Source organism: Larimichthys crocea, chromosome XVIII (genome assembly GCF_000972845.2).
Source record: "Larimichthys crocea isolate SSNF chromosome XVIII, L_crocea_2.0, whole genome shotgun sequence".
Taxonomy (NCBI): domain Eukaryota; kingdom Metazoa; phylum Chordata; class Actinopteri; family Sciaenidae; genus Larimichthys; species Larimichthys crocea.
This window is the reverse complement of record NC_040028.1, coordinates 13,353,996-13,369,585: the sequence shown is the minus strand read 5'-3', so window position 1 is coordinate 13,369,585 and position 15,590 is coordinate 13,353,996. Positions and strand designations below refer to the sequence as shown.

Genomic DNA, 15,590 nt, shown 5'->3' with positions numbered 1-15,590 from the left:
TTATCATTTAGGGCGCTTTCACACCAGAGCTGTTTGGGCTGCTTTAAACGTTCGCTTTCTCAGACAGTCCACTTCTATTGGGACAAAACGTGGGTCTTGGTTCGCTTTAGGTTTACCAATTCACCAATTACTTTTGAACACCAGAGTAAAAACAAACTGCATAAATTAGGTGTTTCTCCATTGTTTCCAAGCCGGCTGAAGGGGATGAATTTGCTACTTTCGGTACCAGCCAATCAATGAGCCGGGTTCTGCTTTTAAAAGCACAACGTGAAAGTGAACCAAACCAAATGAGGATGTGAGATTCTTTGGTATTCCCCCATCCGATCGAACAGAGTCTACAGAGACTATCCTGGGGCGAAAGAGCCCTTAGAGTGGACCTCATATGGTAAACCAAGATTATTGGATTTATGGTGGCTATTAATGACTGACCATAGATCTTAATCCAAGCACAAATAGGAACAGAAAGGACTGAATACTTGAATGTAAGCTATCTTTGTAGATAAGATGCAGAGCCACAGGTTGCTTCAAGTGTATGTATTGTGTGTCCCAGAGTTGTAAGAGAAGTAGGTGGCCTTGTGACCCATTGTTGCTCTATGATGTGAGCAGTAATTTACTGTTCCACATTCACTGTTTGCAAAAACGCAGCCAAGGTAATTCTCTGGTTACTGCAGATCGAGGCTCAGGGTGAAGTGGCAGGGAGATGTTTGCCTTGGTAGACCTGCCAATGTGTGAGTGTTGAGGACGCAGAATATGATCTGAATGCATATGCAATAAACAAAGAAAGCTTTTATGAGGAAAAAAGGACATATACAATCATTGTTGACATACCTGCTGTCCTCCAAGGCAGGGACTTCTCAGACGAGCTGTATGGGGAGGAAAGGAGATGAAAAAGTGAGCACTTACAAATCAGAAACACAGACATGACTGAATTTATCGGGAAAAGACATATTGGAGCTTTATATTCACAGATAGTATTTGCTGTGTTTGATGTAAAAACAGCTACAAGTTCAGAATATTCCATCTGAGAGTAGATTTAATGTTTACAACTCAGATGTAAGTCTGTGTCTATCAAGACCTAAAGGTGCCTTTTAGTGACAGCTAGTGTTTTGTTTGAGGATCTATCAAAAGAGTATAAATGTGGGACTGGAAGCTGTTTTTCACCTGCAGTTGTAATAAACATACCAAGCAAAAAAAAACAAAAAACTGAAACTGAGCACAGAAAAGCGAGGGAAGCTCCTCGAACACATCGCAAGTGATCATACAGTACATTCACTCAGTTTTCTCGCTCGCAGTGTCCTGACACCCTAACATAATCCTGACATGCATGCCAGTGTATATTCCAGCACGGCGAGAATCTCCCAGAGACGCTCAGAGAATAATGGCAGGGCTAGAGCGAGAGAGATAGAGGGAGAGATCGAGAGTTTGTGAGTATTACTCAGCAACAATCACTGAGAATACCAAGCAGCAGAGACAGAGAAAGGATCGCGTGACAGCGTGTGGTGATTGATGATAAATCGTCCTGGAGCTGTGGGTGAAGAATCACACTTAATGGCATGCTCCGAGCAGGAAAAACACCAGACCAAGCACCCAGTAGACAATAGTACGGGTCCTGCAAAGATCCCAAATGAATTTTCAGAATATGAGTATTGTCACCAGCCTTTAAATCACATACCGCTCGGAAAATGTCTGGGGCTTTAAAATGACTATGAAATATGCCTGATATTTTTGTTTGTGGTTTTCTAGTAGGCTATCGCATGTCATCGACTCCTCCTTTGTTGCACACATTGTTTTGACATGGGTGACATGAGGAATGAGCTGTCTTCTGTCAAAACCTCTATAGGCCTTTGGCCTGAGGCATCCATGCCTGGTGGCGGAAAAGCTACAAAGAGGATACAAACTCTGGAGTTTTATCGGCGAGCCCCTGAAGCTGGAAGTATCCCCATCCCACCAAAGAGGAGCAGGCTGTGAGAGGAGTTAGTTTTCCTGCCATGATAGTGTTACGGTCTGCTTCTGCTGACCTCTGCAGCATCTCTGGATTTCTCTTTTTATACATTTGTATGAGAATTGTTGTCGGAGGGAGCCTGAGAACAAGAATTTAAATGCCCTCCCATCCCATCCACCAGCTCAGCTGAGGAGGACGCCAATTATTTACATCCTATTGTGCCTCTCGTCCATGAATCAATGCACACTTCTTTCTGCACGGTTGGTGGGTGTAGTCCGGCAGAAAGCAAAAAAAAAAGTTCCTACATTAAACTGCTCACAACAAAGTCTGGGGATTTCTGGAAAGAGACATTGCTGTTGAGTTTTTCAAATGTATTTTTTGGCGCCTTGAGCACCACAAGCCGAGTGCCATCTAGTTCTATTATATTTGAGAGAAGGCAGACATCTTTATGGCTAATATTCCCAAAACTCTGCAATATAGATGGATAAATAACGTTATGACTAAGCAGAAAAAGTTTATTTTATGATTTTAGGATGAACTGTCCCTTCAAGGCTTAACAAAACTAAAAGTAAGATTCTAAAAAGATCCAACTGAAAAGGAAACGTTTGAGCTTTCCTTGCACTGAAATGATTACTTACAGTCGAGGCCTCTGCGGGAAGGAAAACACAGAACAGCCTGCAAGCCATCTTAATAGCCACCTAATAATTTCAACTTATATATGTACCTATGAAAATACTTTCTGACCAAAAGGGAAGGGAAAGTCATCCACTCACTCTGAGCTATTTTTCCAAGAGTGGTTATTACGACAGACAGAGGCCAAGCAGGAGACCTTGGAGCAGTGTTCGCAGCCTTTTACTTTTTAATATCCTCTATTTGCTGGTCATTACTGTCAAGCACCTTGATGTTGAAACTGCCGCTATTTTTCCATCTCGGGTGACACTCAATGAGCTTTAAGAAGCACAGCTCTCTGAATTTTAACGAGCCTGCAGGCAATTATAAAGAGGAAGTTGGGTGAGTTGAGCTCCACTGAACCATGGCAGATGAAGTAGAAGAATGGCTACCGTAATGATGATGCACCATGCGCGCTGCATGCCGACCGGCTGGCTGGGTGAAAGCGGTGGTAGTAAAACTGCCGATGCTTGATAAACAATAGGCCCACCCCCTGACAGGACGCTTTATTTCCCATCAACCCCTTTGGCTAGGTGGAGGTTACATCTTTTGGGTTTTGCCAGAGGTCAAGTTTGATGACCACCCACCCTGTATGCTTTGTGAAATGAAGGGGGTGGTCACCTCCGGAGGTGTCATGAAATGTAATGACTACCATCACAACCCTTAAGTGTGCCGTCACCTCTGCTCGTCCCGCTGAGCTATTGAGCTAAGCAGCGTGACCTCGATTGGTTAAAAGCTGATCTCCATTCACACACAAATGTCCAGTGACAGCCATTTCATTTGTCTTTCTCCCGGCTTTAAAAAAAAAGGTGTGAAAATGGTGTTACATGTTTTTTTTTAAAGACTCTCTAGGAGGCGGTGAATGGCTACTGGCACCCCACAGAGAAAGATGACTGCATTTACATGTACTTGTCTCTTTGTGATTGTGTCTTATAGCAGAAACCTGTTTGAAACATTGTGAACAGGGAAAACTTGGCTCGTTATTAGAATAGGATTAAAAGAAACCTGGACAACAAAGGCAAGCTGCTGATAAGACCTTAATAATTACATATTATTCAAGTCTCACCTATGTTTCTAAAAGGTTATTTGTAGTCAACTGTATGCCAAAGATCCATGACACCAAAAGTACCAATATCTCTATGGCTACCAAGGTCGAAAGGAAAGTTTTTAACTACTTATAATTGCTTGGGCTTGTATCCAAAATAATTAAACTCTAAACTCAAAAATTAACTGAAAAAAAAAAACAGCATTGAGTTTGGATAGTGTGCACTCAGCAGAGAGGAGATCTCTGCCAGGTGTATCTGGGGGGCATGTAGATGGGGAACAGGGAGTTCAGGGCAGGCTGTATATCTGGCATGTATGCAGGAGAGTAGTGGAATGAAGAGTGTGCTATGTAACACACACACACAGGCTATATGGAGACAAACCATGTAACACAATGCCCATATAAAGCAGATAGTATTATTGCTTTGCTTGCTATGTTGGAAAAAGACAGTGGTAGTTGAACACATGCACGGCATTTCAGTTTGCACGTCGGTATAAGGTGGTGTAGAGAGGATGGCGTTGCATGTACACTGAGGGAAAATGCCATATACGTCGAAAATAAGATTCCAAACTGAAGCACGTTTACGGTTTTTGAATCAACCACGACAAATCTTTGAGCATACGGTCATAAACATGCATGAAATATTTAAAGCTGACGGGTTCAATGCAAGATTAACTACGGATTTTCTCTTGTTAACAAAATACTGCTCCTACTCACCAGATAATCAAATATACAAAACAAAGAAGAGATTAAAACAAGTGCGGCTTCTTAATAAAAGAATAGATTTATTTTTAAATGAATTTACTAAGCAGTGAATTAAGAATTAAAGGCCAGTCTGCATTAATATAGATTTATAATTTGGCCTTGGTGTTTGGCTCTCTGTTGCCATCATCACCGTTTATGCTCGTCTGTCAAAGCAAGCTTTGTAAATTTAGTTTTTAAAGCTGCTAAATGAATAAAGTTATCATTATATTCAAAAGGTCATTGAAAAAGCACTTGAAAAATAATATATTATATCAACCTACGTCACGCTTTTACTGTCTACTGCATATCTGTATTATGCTTCTGATTTTTAAAAGAGGGTTAGACTCTGGTCATCCACTCAATAGCAACAGACTAATAGTCTTTACTGCCACTTACTGTAAACTATAAATGTGTGTGACTGACTACAGGACAGCCACAGGAAAGCGAGTGTGTTGCTTATATCTATTTAAGATCACTGGCGTGTTCGGATACACTAAAAATGAAGTCTACAATACTTCTTGAAGAGGAACTGAAAGTAAATAGCCAGGCTGAAAATATTTTCAGAGAGCTGCTGTCCAAGACCCTTTTGGCTTTTCGCTTGAAGCTGCTTCTATACCTGCATCTCTCTCTAAAAAAAAAAAAAGGGAGAAAAAAGGGGAAATGGACACTCTCACACTTGAGTAGTGCAATCTGCTGGTAGTAGGTGGGCGCTCTTTTTTGCAGGTACGCAGGCTTAAGTGCAAGAATGCATCGTGTAAGGGCATAGGGCTTATTATCACAAAGCCAAAAGAGATCATAGAGAGCCATTACAGCCCCTGTTCAGACCAAGTGTCACATATCCAGATATATCCCAAGTGTATCCTGGTCCATTTGCAACCTGGCATCAGAATGCCTGTGAAAAAGCTGGCGGTTAAATAACTGCTAAGGATTTACTGTTTAATTTGAAGTTTTGCCATTATATCCTTACGTCAACAACATTATACGCAATAACAATCTTTCCAATTAGACATAACAAACACTTACATGTTTAAGGGTTGGTTAATCATTAGTAAAATACCAACACGGTACAGCACTATGCTGCGCCATCAAAACTGCTGGGCCTGACTGAAGCAAATAAGCAAAAGCAACAAAGAATCATCATATTAATAGTCAGTGAAAAAACTGACCATTAAGCAATCTCTTAAATGTCACAGTCTATTAACCTCTATTGTAATTTCCCTTGCCACTTTTCCATTGCCATACAATTTTCCTTCAAAGACCTAAAAGATGGTCCACAAAGACACACAGGATATTTCAAACTATCCTTACTATGACTTAGTTACACTGTCTATCTCAGTTTTTAAACCTTGAAACTCATTCATTCATTCTGCAGTATTCTATTACTAAATCATTTTGGATCAATACCAGTTATTGATGCCGATAGAATTCCTGCACATCACAGCCTCTCCCAACGTCTTCTCTGACGAATGACAGTGATGTAAAACATCAAGCCTTGTGATGAATGAATGTAAGCCTCAGTGTCAAATCTTCTTCACAGCAGGTCTGCGAAGCCCATCGGGATAACTGTACGCAGTATTGAGCTGTACAAATGAACCTGACATGTCTGAGGCACAGCAGACAGGACAGAATGTGTGGTCACTGAGGTGTGATGATCAGGCAGCCTAATGCCGTAGCTGATGAAGTGGGAATGAGTTCCCAGAACAAAACTCAAGGAGCTCCACACTCCTTCCACACTGACAGCAACGTTTTCACTGAGCAAAAACTCACATTCACAAATGCATACACACACACACACACATTCTCGCTGGTAAACACTTACAGGCTTAATATTTTGCCTATAAAGTCAGATGTATAGGGCAAACAAATCCTGCACATTTGCTGCTCAGTGATGTGATTTTATTTCTGATTAGATTGGATAACACTGGAGCAATTCTGTCCATTTCGAAATAACACCATGAGGAGGGAGGGGGAAAAATTTATAGACCAATCAGATTTGAGCACACTGGCTTGCTCCATCACTATGCCATACGGTTACACTATGGAATATCACCACTGCTGTGAAGGATGAAAAAGCCATGTGTTGGATTGTAAGCTCAGTGAGTGTGTGAGTATGTGTGTGCGCGCATCTTCTCATTACCTGCTGCTACCAGCGCCTGGCGACTCGGCCCCGAGTCTGCATCTTTCCAGCTGACTGGCCACAATCTGCCTCTCCACTTCCAGCTCCCTGGTTAGCCGCTCAAACTGGAGCTCCTGCAAATAAACACAACAACAATGAGAAAAGAAAAAAAGATATGTGACTTAGGGTCAGGAATACATTCTCATCAGAGAGAGCTTTACGTACTTGTATTGACAGATGTGACAAATGTGAAGTCAATACGGAGGGAGGAAGGTTGACAGTTTGACAGCTTGGAACACTGTTGTGTTTCATCGTGGCATGTAGGTTAATGATGACACAGAACAGAAGCTCAAGGCACTGCAAACAAGCTAATCTCAAATAGAAATGTTTGCTCACAAGTACAAAATAGACGCAATGTACACTCCCATACACAAACCACACACACAGGGCTATATGGTACTGACATTTCTCCAGCCCACACAGAGAGATAAGCACCACTCCAGTGGGTGATATTTAGCCTTGGTGGCACCGTTCCTTTGGGAGTCGAGTAGAAATCAGCATTTGACTAATTATCTAGCCCGAGCGAGGCTATTACTTGCATAGCTTTCTAGCTCCGAGCACTGCATCATGACACTTATAAGACTTGCACAGGGTCTTTTGTGCACGGAAAAAACGACTTGCACACATCTACACACGCTCATTTGCATACCTTAGAAATACCTTTTTACTCACCGGCAGCACTGCCATGGCAGTCTAAAGAGCATCTGCATTCCAGCACCAACACTTGTGTTTTTTGCAAAAAGGCCTCACTCACCATAACTCTATGTACAGATGGCAGGATCCTCTCCTCTCCTCTTGCTATCCTTACTCGTACCTGATAATGTCCATTACCATGGTCAATTACATATGCAGCCAGCTGCATACACACACACACACATACTTCTTCAGCTACAGCTTCTATTGTGACCTGTCTGAGGAAGTTTAGTCACTCCACGGCACTTAGGCCAGCCTACTTTTCACACCTACTCTCCAGTGTTCCCTCAGGGCACATTGAAATTTCCCTTCACATTGTAGACTTGTTCTACTCACCCCTCCCCCCAAAACTCCTGCTATATACCCTCCACTGCTCTCCTCTACCTCAGTTGTAGATATGTGAAGCTCGACTGCAGTGAGAGGAAGCATGCAGGAGGGGAAACTGCTAACTCCTCTTCCCTTAATATAATTACATTTTTTCATGTGGCTAGGATACCTGTGCTGTACCATGAGCGACCCCTGATCACCTATTAATGCTGTGCATATGCGCATAAGATAAGATAAACGTTTAATCATCCCACAGAAAATCGCTGTGCTCCAAGATGCGTGGTGAAATAATTATACTGCATAGTATATATAGACTAAAAAGTACAGCATGGTACAGAAACAGGTTCTTGTAGTGCTGGTTTGCACTAATGATAAAAAGTAATGCAGAATATGGCCACATCTTTTTGTGTAAACTAATTTTTATTAACAAAACGCTACTAATCTTCATGACAGATAAAAATGCACTTCCTGTAGCTGCTTCTTAATAACAGCTTCCCAGGGGATTCCCCCGGTGGAAAGCTTTGCTTGCTGCTAAGAAGGAGCAAGAAATGTTTAGGTTGCATTAGCAGCGACTTAACACTGCAAATACAGCTCCAGTACAGCTGTGGGGAGGTACAAAGCACAAAGGGGGAAACACAGAAGTCAAACTAAACTCCTAATCACATAAATTCAGTTGCAAGCTTAAAAAAAAAACAAAAAAACAGTGGCTCCTCTCGTGACTATACTTTGAACTGCCGTTGGTCGACGGGGCTGAAAAATGTGCCATGCCTTTAAAAAAAACAAACAAAAAAAAAACAGCTGAAGTAAATAATTACTACTTCTGTCAATGTCATTAATCTTATAATCTCTTATAACTTTAATCCTCTGATTTAATTGGCCTTTGCCTTGCCATTGGAGAAACACTTGAGAAAGCAGAAGTCTAATTTCCCTGCATCCTCTCAGATTATTATCCCTATCTCTTTATCGCAGAGCCCAAGCATGCGTTAAAGAGGTGCACTCCCCAGGAAATATCAGGGATCATCCCGATGTCTGCTTATTTCTGATACAAAAACACAACCACACGAGTGCAGATAAATCTCTGCGAGCAGGACAGAGACAGAGTGGCTACGACACTGATTTACTTAGACAAAGAAATAAGCCATCAATCCTCAGTGTGACATACAACCCTTACTTAGACAATAGTCGCATCAAAACTGACAGTTTCATCCCATCTTTCCAAGAAATCACCTCCCTTTTCCATTCTTAATTTTCTTCGAGACGGATGTGTCTTAGTATGAATACTCCGAAATGTATTTCCACACTACATATGTGCAGATTGTCAAGGACAGTTCATAAGTTACGTTTGCCACAGCATACATTTAAAACATTTGGCTCTAACAAAACATTTTTTAGCTATAAATCTTGAGATCTGAACTCTTGGTCCTGCACATACTCAGCCAAATCCGTATAAAAATTTACACAAACCCCGAAGGTCACCCACAATACAGTCCGTTCTCTCGCTAAAGCCCCAGAACTGAACCCTTATAAGTGACAGACAATGTGGCAGTGCTAGTCGGCGGATTGTTTCCCAAAAGTTTCAGTCTAAAAGATTTAACTATTATGACACCACTCTGCACACACCCTGTATTTTGTATGCATTTATGGGGCCTGAAGTGGCTTCTGCCCACTGCTGGTTCAGCACATAGAAGATGACTTTATAGAGGAAACAAGGGGTAGGAGTTGAGGTTGGGATTTTGAGACACGGAATAATAGTGTATGAGAGAGAAAGAGAAATGATTCGAACACAGTCTTACTGCTTCTTGATACAAATCTAGAAATTACTCCAGCGTGTGATTGTGCCGCCAATGTACAAGAGAGAAAACACAAGTTGAAAGTGACAAGAGAGGGGTATACTCCACATGGACACAGAATAATGAGATAGAAAATGTGAACATTCTATATACAACTAGATATGGTAGTCTTTGTGCACTAGGTCATTGTCTGATTCAAAACAGTCACACACACGAGGGTAAAGCCTGATTTATACTTTACGCCATAGCCTGTAGCTCCCCAGGAATGTAACTACTCGCTGTAGCGACGCAGACCACAACAACTGCAATGGTCCTGCGTTTGTGTATGTGCATTGTCTGAGAATGGGAGGCGACTGTGGATGTATTAAGGGAGAACAGAGGTGATTTATGCAAACCCAGATGAGTTAATAATGTCGTTTCATACGCGCACACATTCGCAGACAAACACGCCACACGTGTCTGTCCCTAGTATCACCTCGTTCTTTTGTTTCACAGGCAGCACGGGGGGAAAAAAAGGAAAACGCACAATAGAAAAGTTTTAGTAGAGAAACGAGGGAGAGTTTGAGTTTCAGGCACCATTGTTTACACGAAGAAACTCAACACGGTGGCACAGAAACCCCACTGCCAACTAGCGTTCTGGCAGTGTTACATGCAGAGCGACATAGACACCCCCAGTGCACAAATGCTCACAGCAGCTCAAGTCACTTTTGTAAGCTACGGTGGAAGACAATACATCAGCCTTAAAGTCTGTGTAAAGGCAATTCTGAGATATCTTTCAAAATATATTAAATATGTTGGAAAATAGTTGCTGAAAACATGTGAAAAGAAATGTGGAGTCAGAGGTTAAAACAGTTTTCCATCAGTTTTTAGTCCAGGATTTTGTGGGCGGTCCTTAAAGGGTGGCTCGATGACACGTTGAGGCCAACCCGAGTACACCCCTGCACCCTTAGCAGAGAAATAGAGATTAATTCATCTCGCTCAGTGTTTTAAAGTTAGTCATGTCATTTTCTGAACTCATCTGACATGTTTCAGTCACTTCAAAATGGCTGCTTGACTGGTCCCACGAGTGGGCGTGGCTTCTGCACATTCAGTGGACACGCCTCCACAGTCCTGGAGAATACTGCTCATTTTTACCCGATTTTGACACCTAACTTCATAAACCTGTTGATATTTTTTTAATCATTCATTTGGCTGGGTGGTTAATAACACTTTATTCTTTGAAATGACACAGAACACATTTATTCTTACTTTACACGGACTTCAAATGAGACTAATACATCATAAATCCACACTAGAATACACATGCACTTCTCCTCACAAATAAAACAACCATGCATGCACCTAAGAGATAAAAATCCATCTTGCATTGTGTAAAGCGAGACAGACCGAGCTGTTTTGTTTACCATCTAAATGAAGACAGAGATTTCCTACTCCTGCAAATGTCACTATTCTTAGTGCCTTCTTTCTTTTAAGCTCATTATTCAATTGATTTGTTTAGCAGCACGTCACCTATTTCAAGTCCAGCAACTTCATCTAAGGTGACACTTCTCGTTATACAGCTGTACATGCAGGCATGGGAGGAGAAATAAGCAGCTTTGCCTTTCTTAATACTTCACACCCAAAAAAAAAAAACGTGCACTGGCCTTCAGTCCTGCTTATTAGATGGTCTGTGATCTTGATCAAACGCAGCAGAGAGAGACATCTGTTGCAGACATACGGCACCGAGGTCTCTGTCGCTACTGATACTCAGAGCAGCTCCAAGACTTAAGCAGGCGGGCATCCTGTGTGCATGCCCTCCCCAACCCTGCTGTTTTCTCACTATGGAGAGGCATGGAGGCAGTCCAAAGCTTCCTGCATAGAGCTCTGTCCTCCAGGTATTTACTATCGCTTGACAAATTATTTGCAGCACCGCTCTCAGTTGTAGAGTCATTGTTTTGGTTGTATTGTGTTTCAAGTTGTTTTCATTAGATCACATTTTTTTTAATTACTAAAGCACAGTTTCCATCAGTGAGGATGGCTGACACACTGAGAAGCAAGAGGATGGAAGTATTAGACTACTCTCCAAATCTCTCAGTGCACCCTTGCCCCTCAGGTAGCTTTGACAATTACTGCCTCTTTACTCTGCCAACCTCAGACTTTCCTTTTCTATCAGAGACATTTCAATAGGCTTTCCTCACTCTGCATGACTCATTAAGACTATTATGAATATGGATCCAATATGCCCATAATTAGCTTGTGACAGCACAGGGCTATGTGCCAAAACCGACCCCCGGTCTAATGAAACAGGGACAAGGATCACACTCGTAAGTAGGGCTCATATTAGCCATGGAGAGAGAGTACTCACTGCTCTGTGTAATTCATTACATTTCCCATGCTTGCCCCCTACACAGAATGGGACACATCTATTCAGCATAACGATCAGACTGAGCACAGCAGTAATGACCATTAAACAAGGCCTATGCTTATTTAACGGGTGTTGGCCCAGCCTTGGTCGGTACCAGGCTTAGTGTAGAAAGAGAGGACAGGGACAATGGGTGGCCAGCTTTCCTGTACCAACAAGGGCTCTAATGCTTTTATTTGCCACTACAATGAGCCTGTTAGGCCTGATCTGCCTGTATTCCGAGAGCTGATTCAGAGCCTGTCCCCTTGTGTCCTCAGATGGGTCCTAAAGAAACAGATGACACAGGGCAGCAGACCACGCTACCAATATACAGGCTCCCTCGTCATCTTTATGGATGCTGACAATACAAGACCCATCTGAAATGCCTGAAGTGGCTACTGCCCCGCTGCTGGTTCAGCACATAGACTGTGGTGCAGCATAGATAAGGGGAGGCTTATACAGATTGGCACACATAAACCCCAAATGTCATGCAGCTATATTAACTGGCTTACACTATTCACTGTCAACAGCCCTACTGCATTAGCATGTGACGAGTAAAATAAATATACCGTATGCTTGAATTTAGCACTGAAAGATGGTACTTTAGCATAATTTAGCAATCACAAATAATTTTTTTGAAAATAAAGGTTTAATTCTGAGCAGCTGTTCTCAAAGATAGACTTCTTGTTTTGCAACAAAACCACTTTAAAAGGCAGACACCGTTCGAAAGAGAGGCCCGCTGACACCGCGGTAAACAAAGTTTCCAATCAGCCACGGTAGGACGGATTGTCTGTTATCTAAAGTCTCTCTGTACTACGTGAGTTTCCGACATCTTTCACACACTAATTGGCCAACAAACACACTCTTGGATTTTTTTGTATCCCTGCCTCAAAAATTCAGTCAACTTGACAACCACAGAAAACATTAACATGTGTCAGCATATACTGTATCCTACAGTATACCCTGGCGTGTTTTTTCTGCTTACAACTTTCAATTCTGGGGAACGTGAATACATTATCTAAAACATTTTAATGCATATCTAATGCTTTGTTGAGCAGGTTGTGGATGCATTGATTTTGGAAGATTTTTCTCTCTTAAGTCAAAGTGAAATCTTACAACTGGATCTGCAGTCTGCTACAACTTGGAAAGTGGTTTTAGTATTAGATATTTCAACTTGAAAGATGTTAAAGGTGCTAGATTTTGGGCTATGAATTAAACCATCTACATTCATTACTGATTGCTGTCTACTTGTGTCTCATGTAACACACATTTCCAGTTAGTGTGGTTGCAAAGCTGCCCAAATTATTCACTTAACGTTTACCAAGATCTGTTAGTCCATCTATCTAACTGGCATATCTGCTCAATAGTGCATGTTTGCGTATTATAAGATTCACAGCGTGACACTGAACAGATGCATCATTTCACCTCCTGTATGTAAAAACTGGGAACCCACAACATCACATGTGCCACATATACAGTGTGATGAATTAGGATAATGTAATGCAGCGCTGGCGATGTGTGAAATTGTGCTATTCTTGATAACTCAGCACCTTCCTTTATATGACAGAATAATAATTGAGTGGTATACATCACAGCAATCTTTGCTTAAGCCTTTGTAGTGAGGGTCCAAATCCCCACTATTAATTAAGACTTGAGATCTTATCCTGAATAGTTCTCCTTACCGAGAGTATAGCCCGTGTGAGCCTGGGCCTGGAAAGCAAGGGCAGCGTGTTCATTTGTGATGTTCGCATCCATTTTGCATAACTAGTGCAGATGGCATTTCTGCTTAACCAAATACGGGAATCCACCAGAAATATGTTTGTTCATTAAGTGGCAATGAGGCTTGACAGCTCTGCATCCTCGCTGCAGTGTGGCAGACCCCGTTCCAAAGAGAACCCGACAATGTTGCACAGTGGGACAATGACAGCAGAGGTTAAAAGATTTCTGCAGCAGCAGGGACAGAAAAGCAGACCTGAGGTGTGAGCGAAGACTACAGGCCTCAGAACAGGCTGTGTGACCAGACCTGAAGGAACCACGCAGTGCAATTACTTAGGAAAACTGCCACAAAGTCACCTTGTTAAAATACTAAAGATTTGTGGAAAACTCACTGCAGCGTCATGCCGCTACAGCTGAATTATAATAACCACGTTGGACAGAAAGGCATTTAAAAATACAATAAAGTGGCTTGCTGAGGTAAGAGTGCATACAGCTGCAGGCATAGCTATAGGTGAATCAGAGGGAGAAAATTGCTTTAGCACCCACAGCTGCACCACGGCTTTTATACTAAAAAAGCTGATAATGTGACAAGAGGCTACAAACAGAAATGTGAAACATCATTCACTCTCAGATAATGGAAAAGCAAGTTTACAATAGAACATCATTTCTGCCAGGATTTCCAATGCAGCATTACAAGCATTCCTGCTTGCAGAGCTACTATCGAGAGCTAAAGACAGTATCGCAATTTTATATACCATGCATGGAATTTAAAGGTCAAAGTAAAGGATAATACTTTTGCAGAAGTTGGTCTTAACAAAATGTAGTTTTCTGTTCTGTATCTGATTCAAAGCGGAGTACCCGTATCCAGTCGTGGATCCCATCCAAGCGTCAACCTCTGTGGGTATGAAGTATTATGTGGAAGTGCCAAAAATTGCAGGTGCTCGAGCAGCCACTTGAGGCTGGCTACAGAACAAGTCAATCTCCATAGGCCGCCATGTTAAAATGTCCAACTTCACAGCAGAAATAAACATGTTTACAGCCTGGTACAAAAAACAGTGTTGGTTTCTATAGCTAAGTTCCCCGTTCATGACAACTGTACTGAGTCCGAATTTTTATATAATTCATCTGTTCAAATGATGTTAAAGCTTAAAGTCGCGTATAATTTACAGCATGGCTGCTTTGATTGATAGGTAGGGTAGGTGTCGTTACGGATGGCTTGTTCGAGCATCCAGGCGTCATTCAGTCCATTTTAAGTCAGCCGATGATGCACGTCTTTGCGCTAAAAGAAAAATAAATCAAACTAGTTTTCAGTGACATGACAGTATTTTATACAGATGATCTCTGACTCACAGCATTGCGTCAACAAACGGGACATTTAAAGACGAGATCTACGGTTACTCCATACATGACATGAATCGTGTCAAAATACCAGTTGCTACATCTCTTTAAAAAGAAGCTGTAAGTGTTCTTCTGACCTCATCGCCCCAAAAATAATTTTATGTTGGTGGCATTTCAAATAAAACATGCTGCCGACACAGATGAGTAAGACCACTGAGAACATCTTTTTCCACATATTTGAACATGAAAAGGAAGTTACAAGTTGGCTTGATGATTAAAATGTCATTGCAGAAACTGTCATCTGTGTGGTGAATGCTATTAAAAGGGAGCTGTCATCTGCATTAACGAGTAGCAGCAGCTAGTGCTTGCCACACAAGAGATTGACAACAAAAGAAAAGACTGCCAATAATGCAGACACAGAGGACAGACTTCAAGAAAAATTCCGTCAGTGCTCATGAACAGATCCATAATTTATTTTCACAAATTCTTTTTGTTGTAAGGATTTTCCCCATTCAGTTGTACATTCTATTTGCAGCCTTGGCTCATTTACAAGTACTAAGATATCTAAATGCTACTGATTTTTTGTAGCTCTTGTTGGTGAGGCGTGACTGGCACTGGTGGTTTGAGCAGACAGAAGGACATGTTGGAAAAGGGCTAAAGGCTGATGGCCTTTGCATTTCCGCCTCATTAACATTCACTGCCTAACGTACATAATTACACTTTAAAAGCACAATTTATGCACCATTAGTAGTTCAAGTGGAACCAGCAAT

The 15,590-nt window shown here is 41.7% G+C and overlaps 1 protein-coding gene across 9 annotated transcripts in view; it reads right to left on the bottom strand.

Annotated features, from left to right (window-relative positions):
* The window catches only part of pkp4 (plakophilin 4), a 77,284-nt gene that overhangs the window by 35,782 nt on the left and 25,912 nt on the right, over positions 1–15,590 (bottom strand). For 8 of the 9 annotated variants that reach the window (XM_019259838.2, XM_019259839.2, XM_019259836.2 and 5 more), the window contains 2 exons: positions 6,538–6,650; positions 829–863 (listed from right to left, as the gene is read on the bottom strand). In XM_019259838.2, coding sequence (XP_019115383.2) covers positions 829–863; positions 6,538–6,650 — 148 coding nt within the window. Of the gene's footprint in view, positions 1–828; positions 864–6,537; positions 6,651–7,330; positions 7,454–15,590 lie in introns of those variants that run through there. The other variant, XM_019259841.2, reaches the window with a different exon arrangement.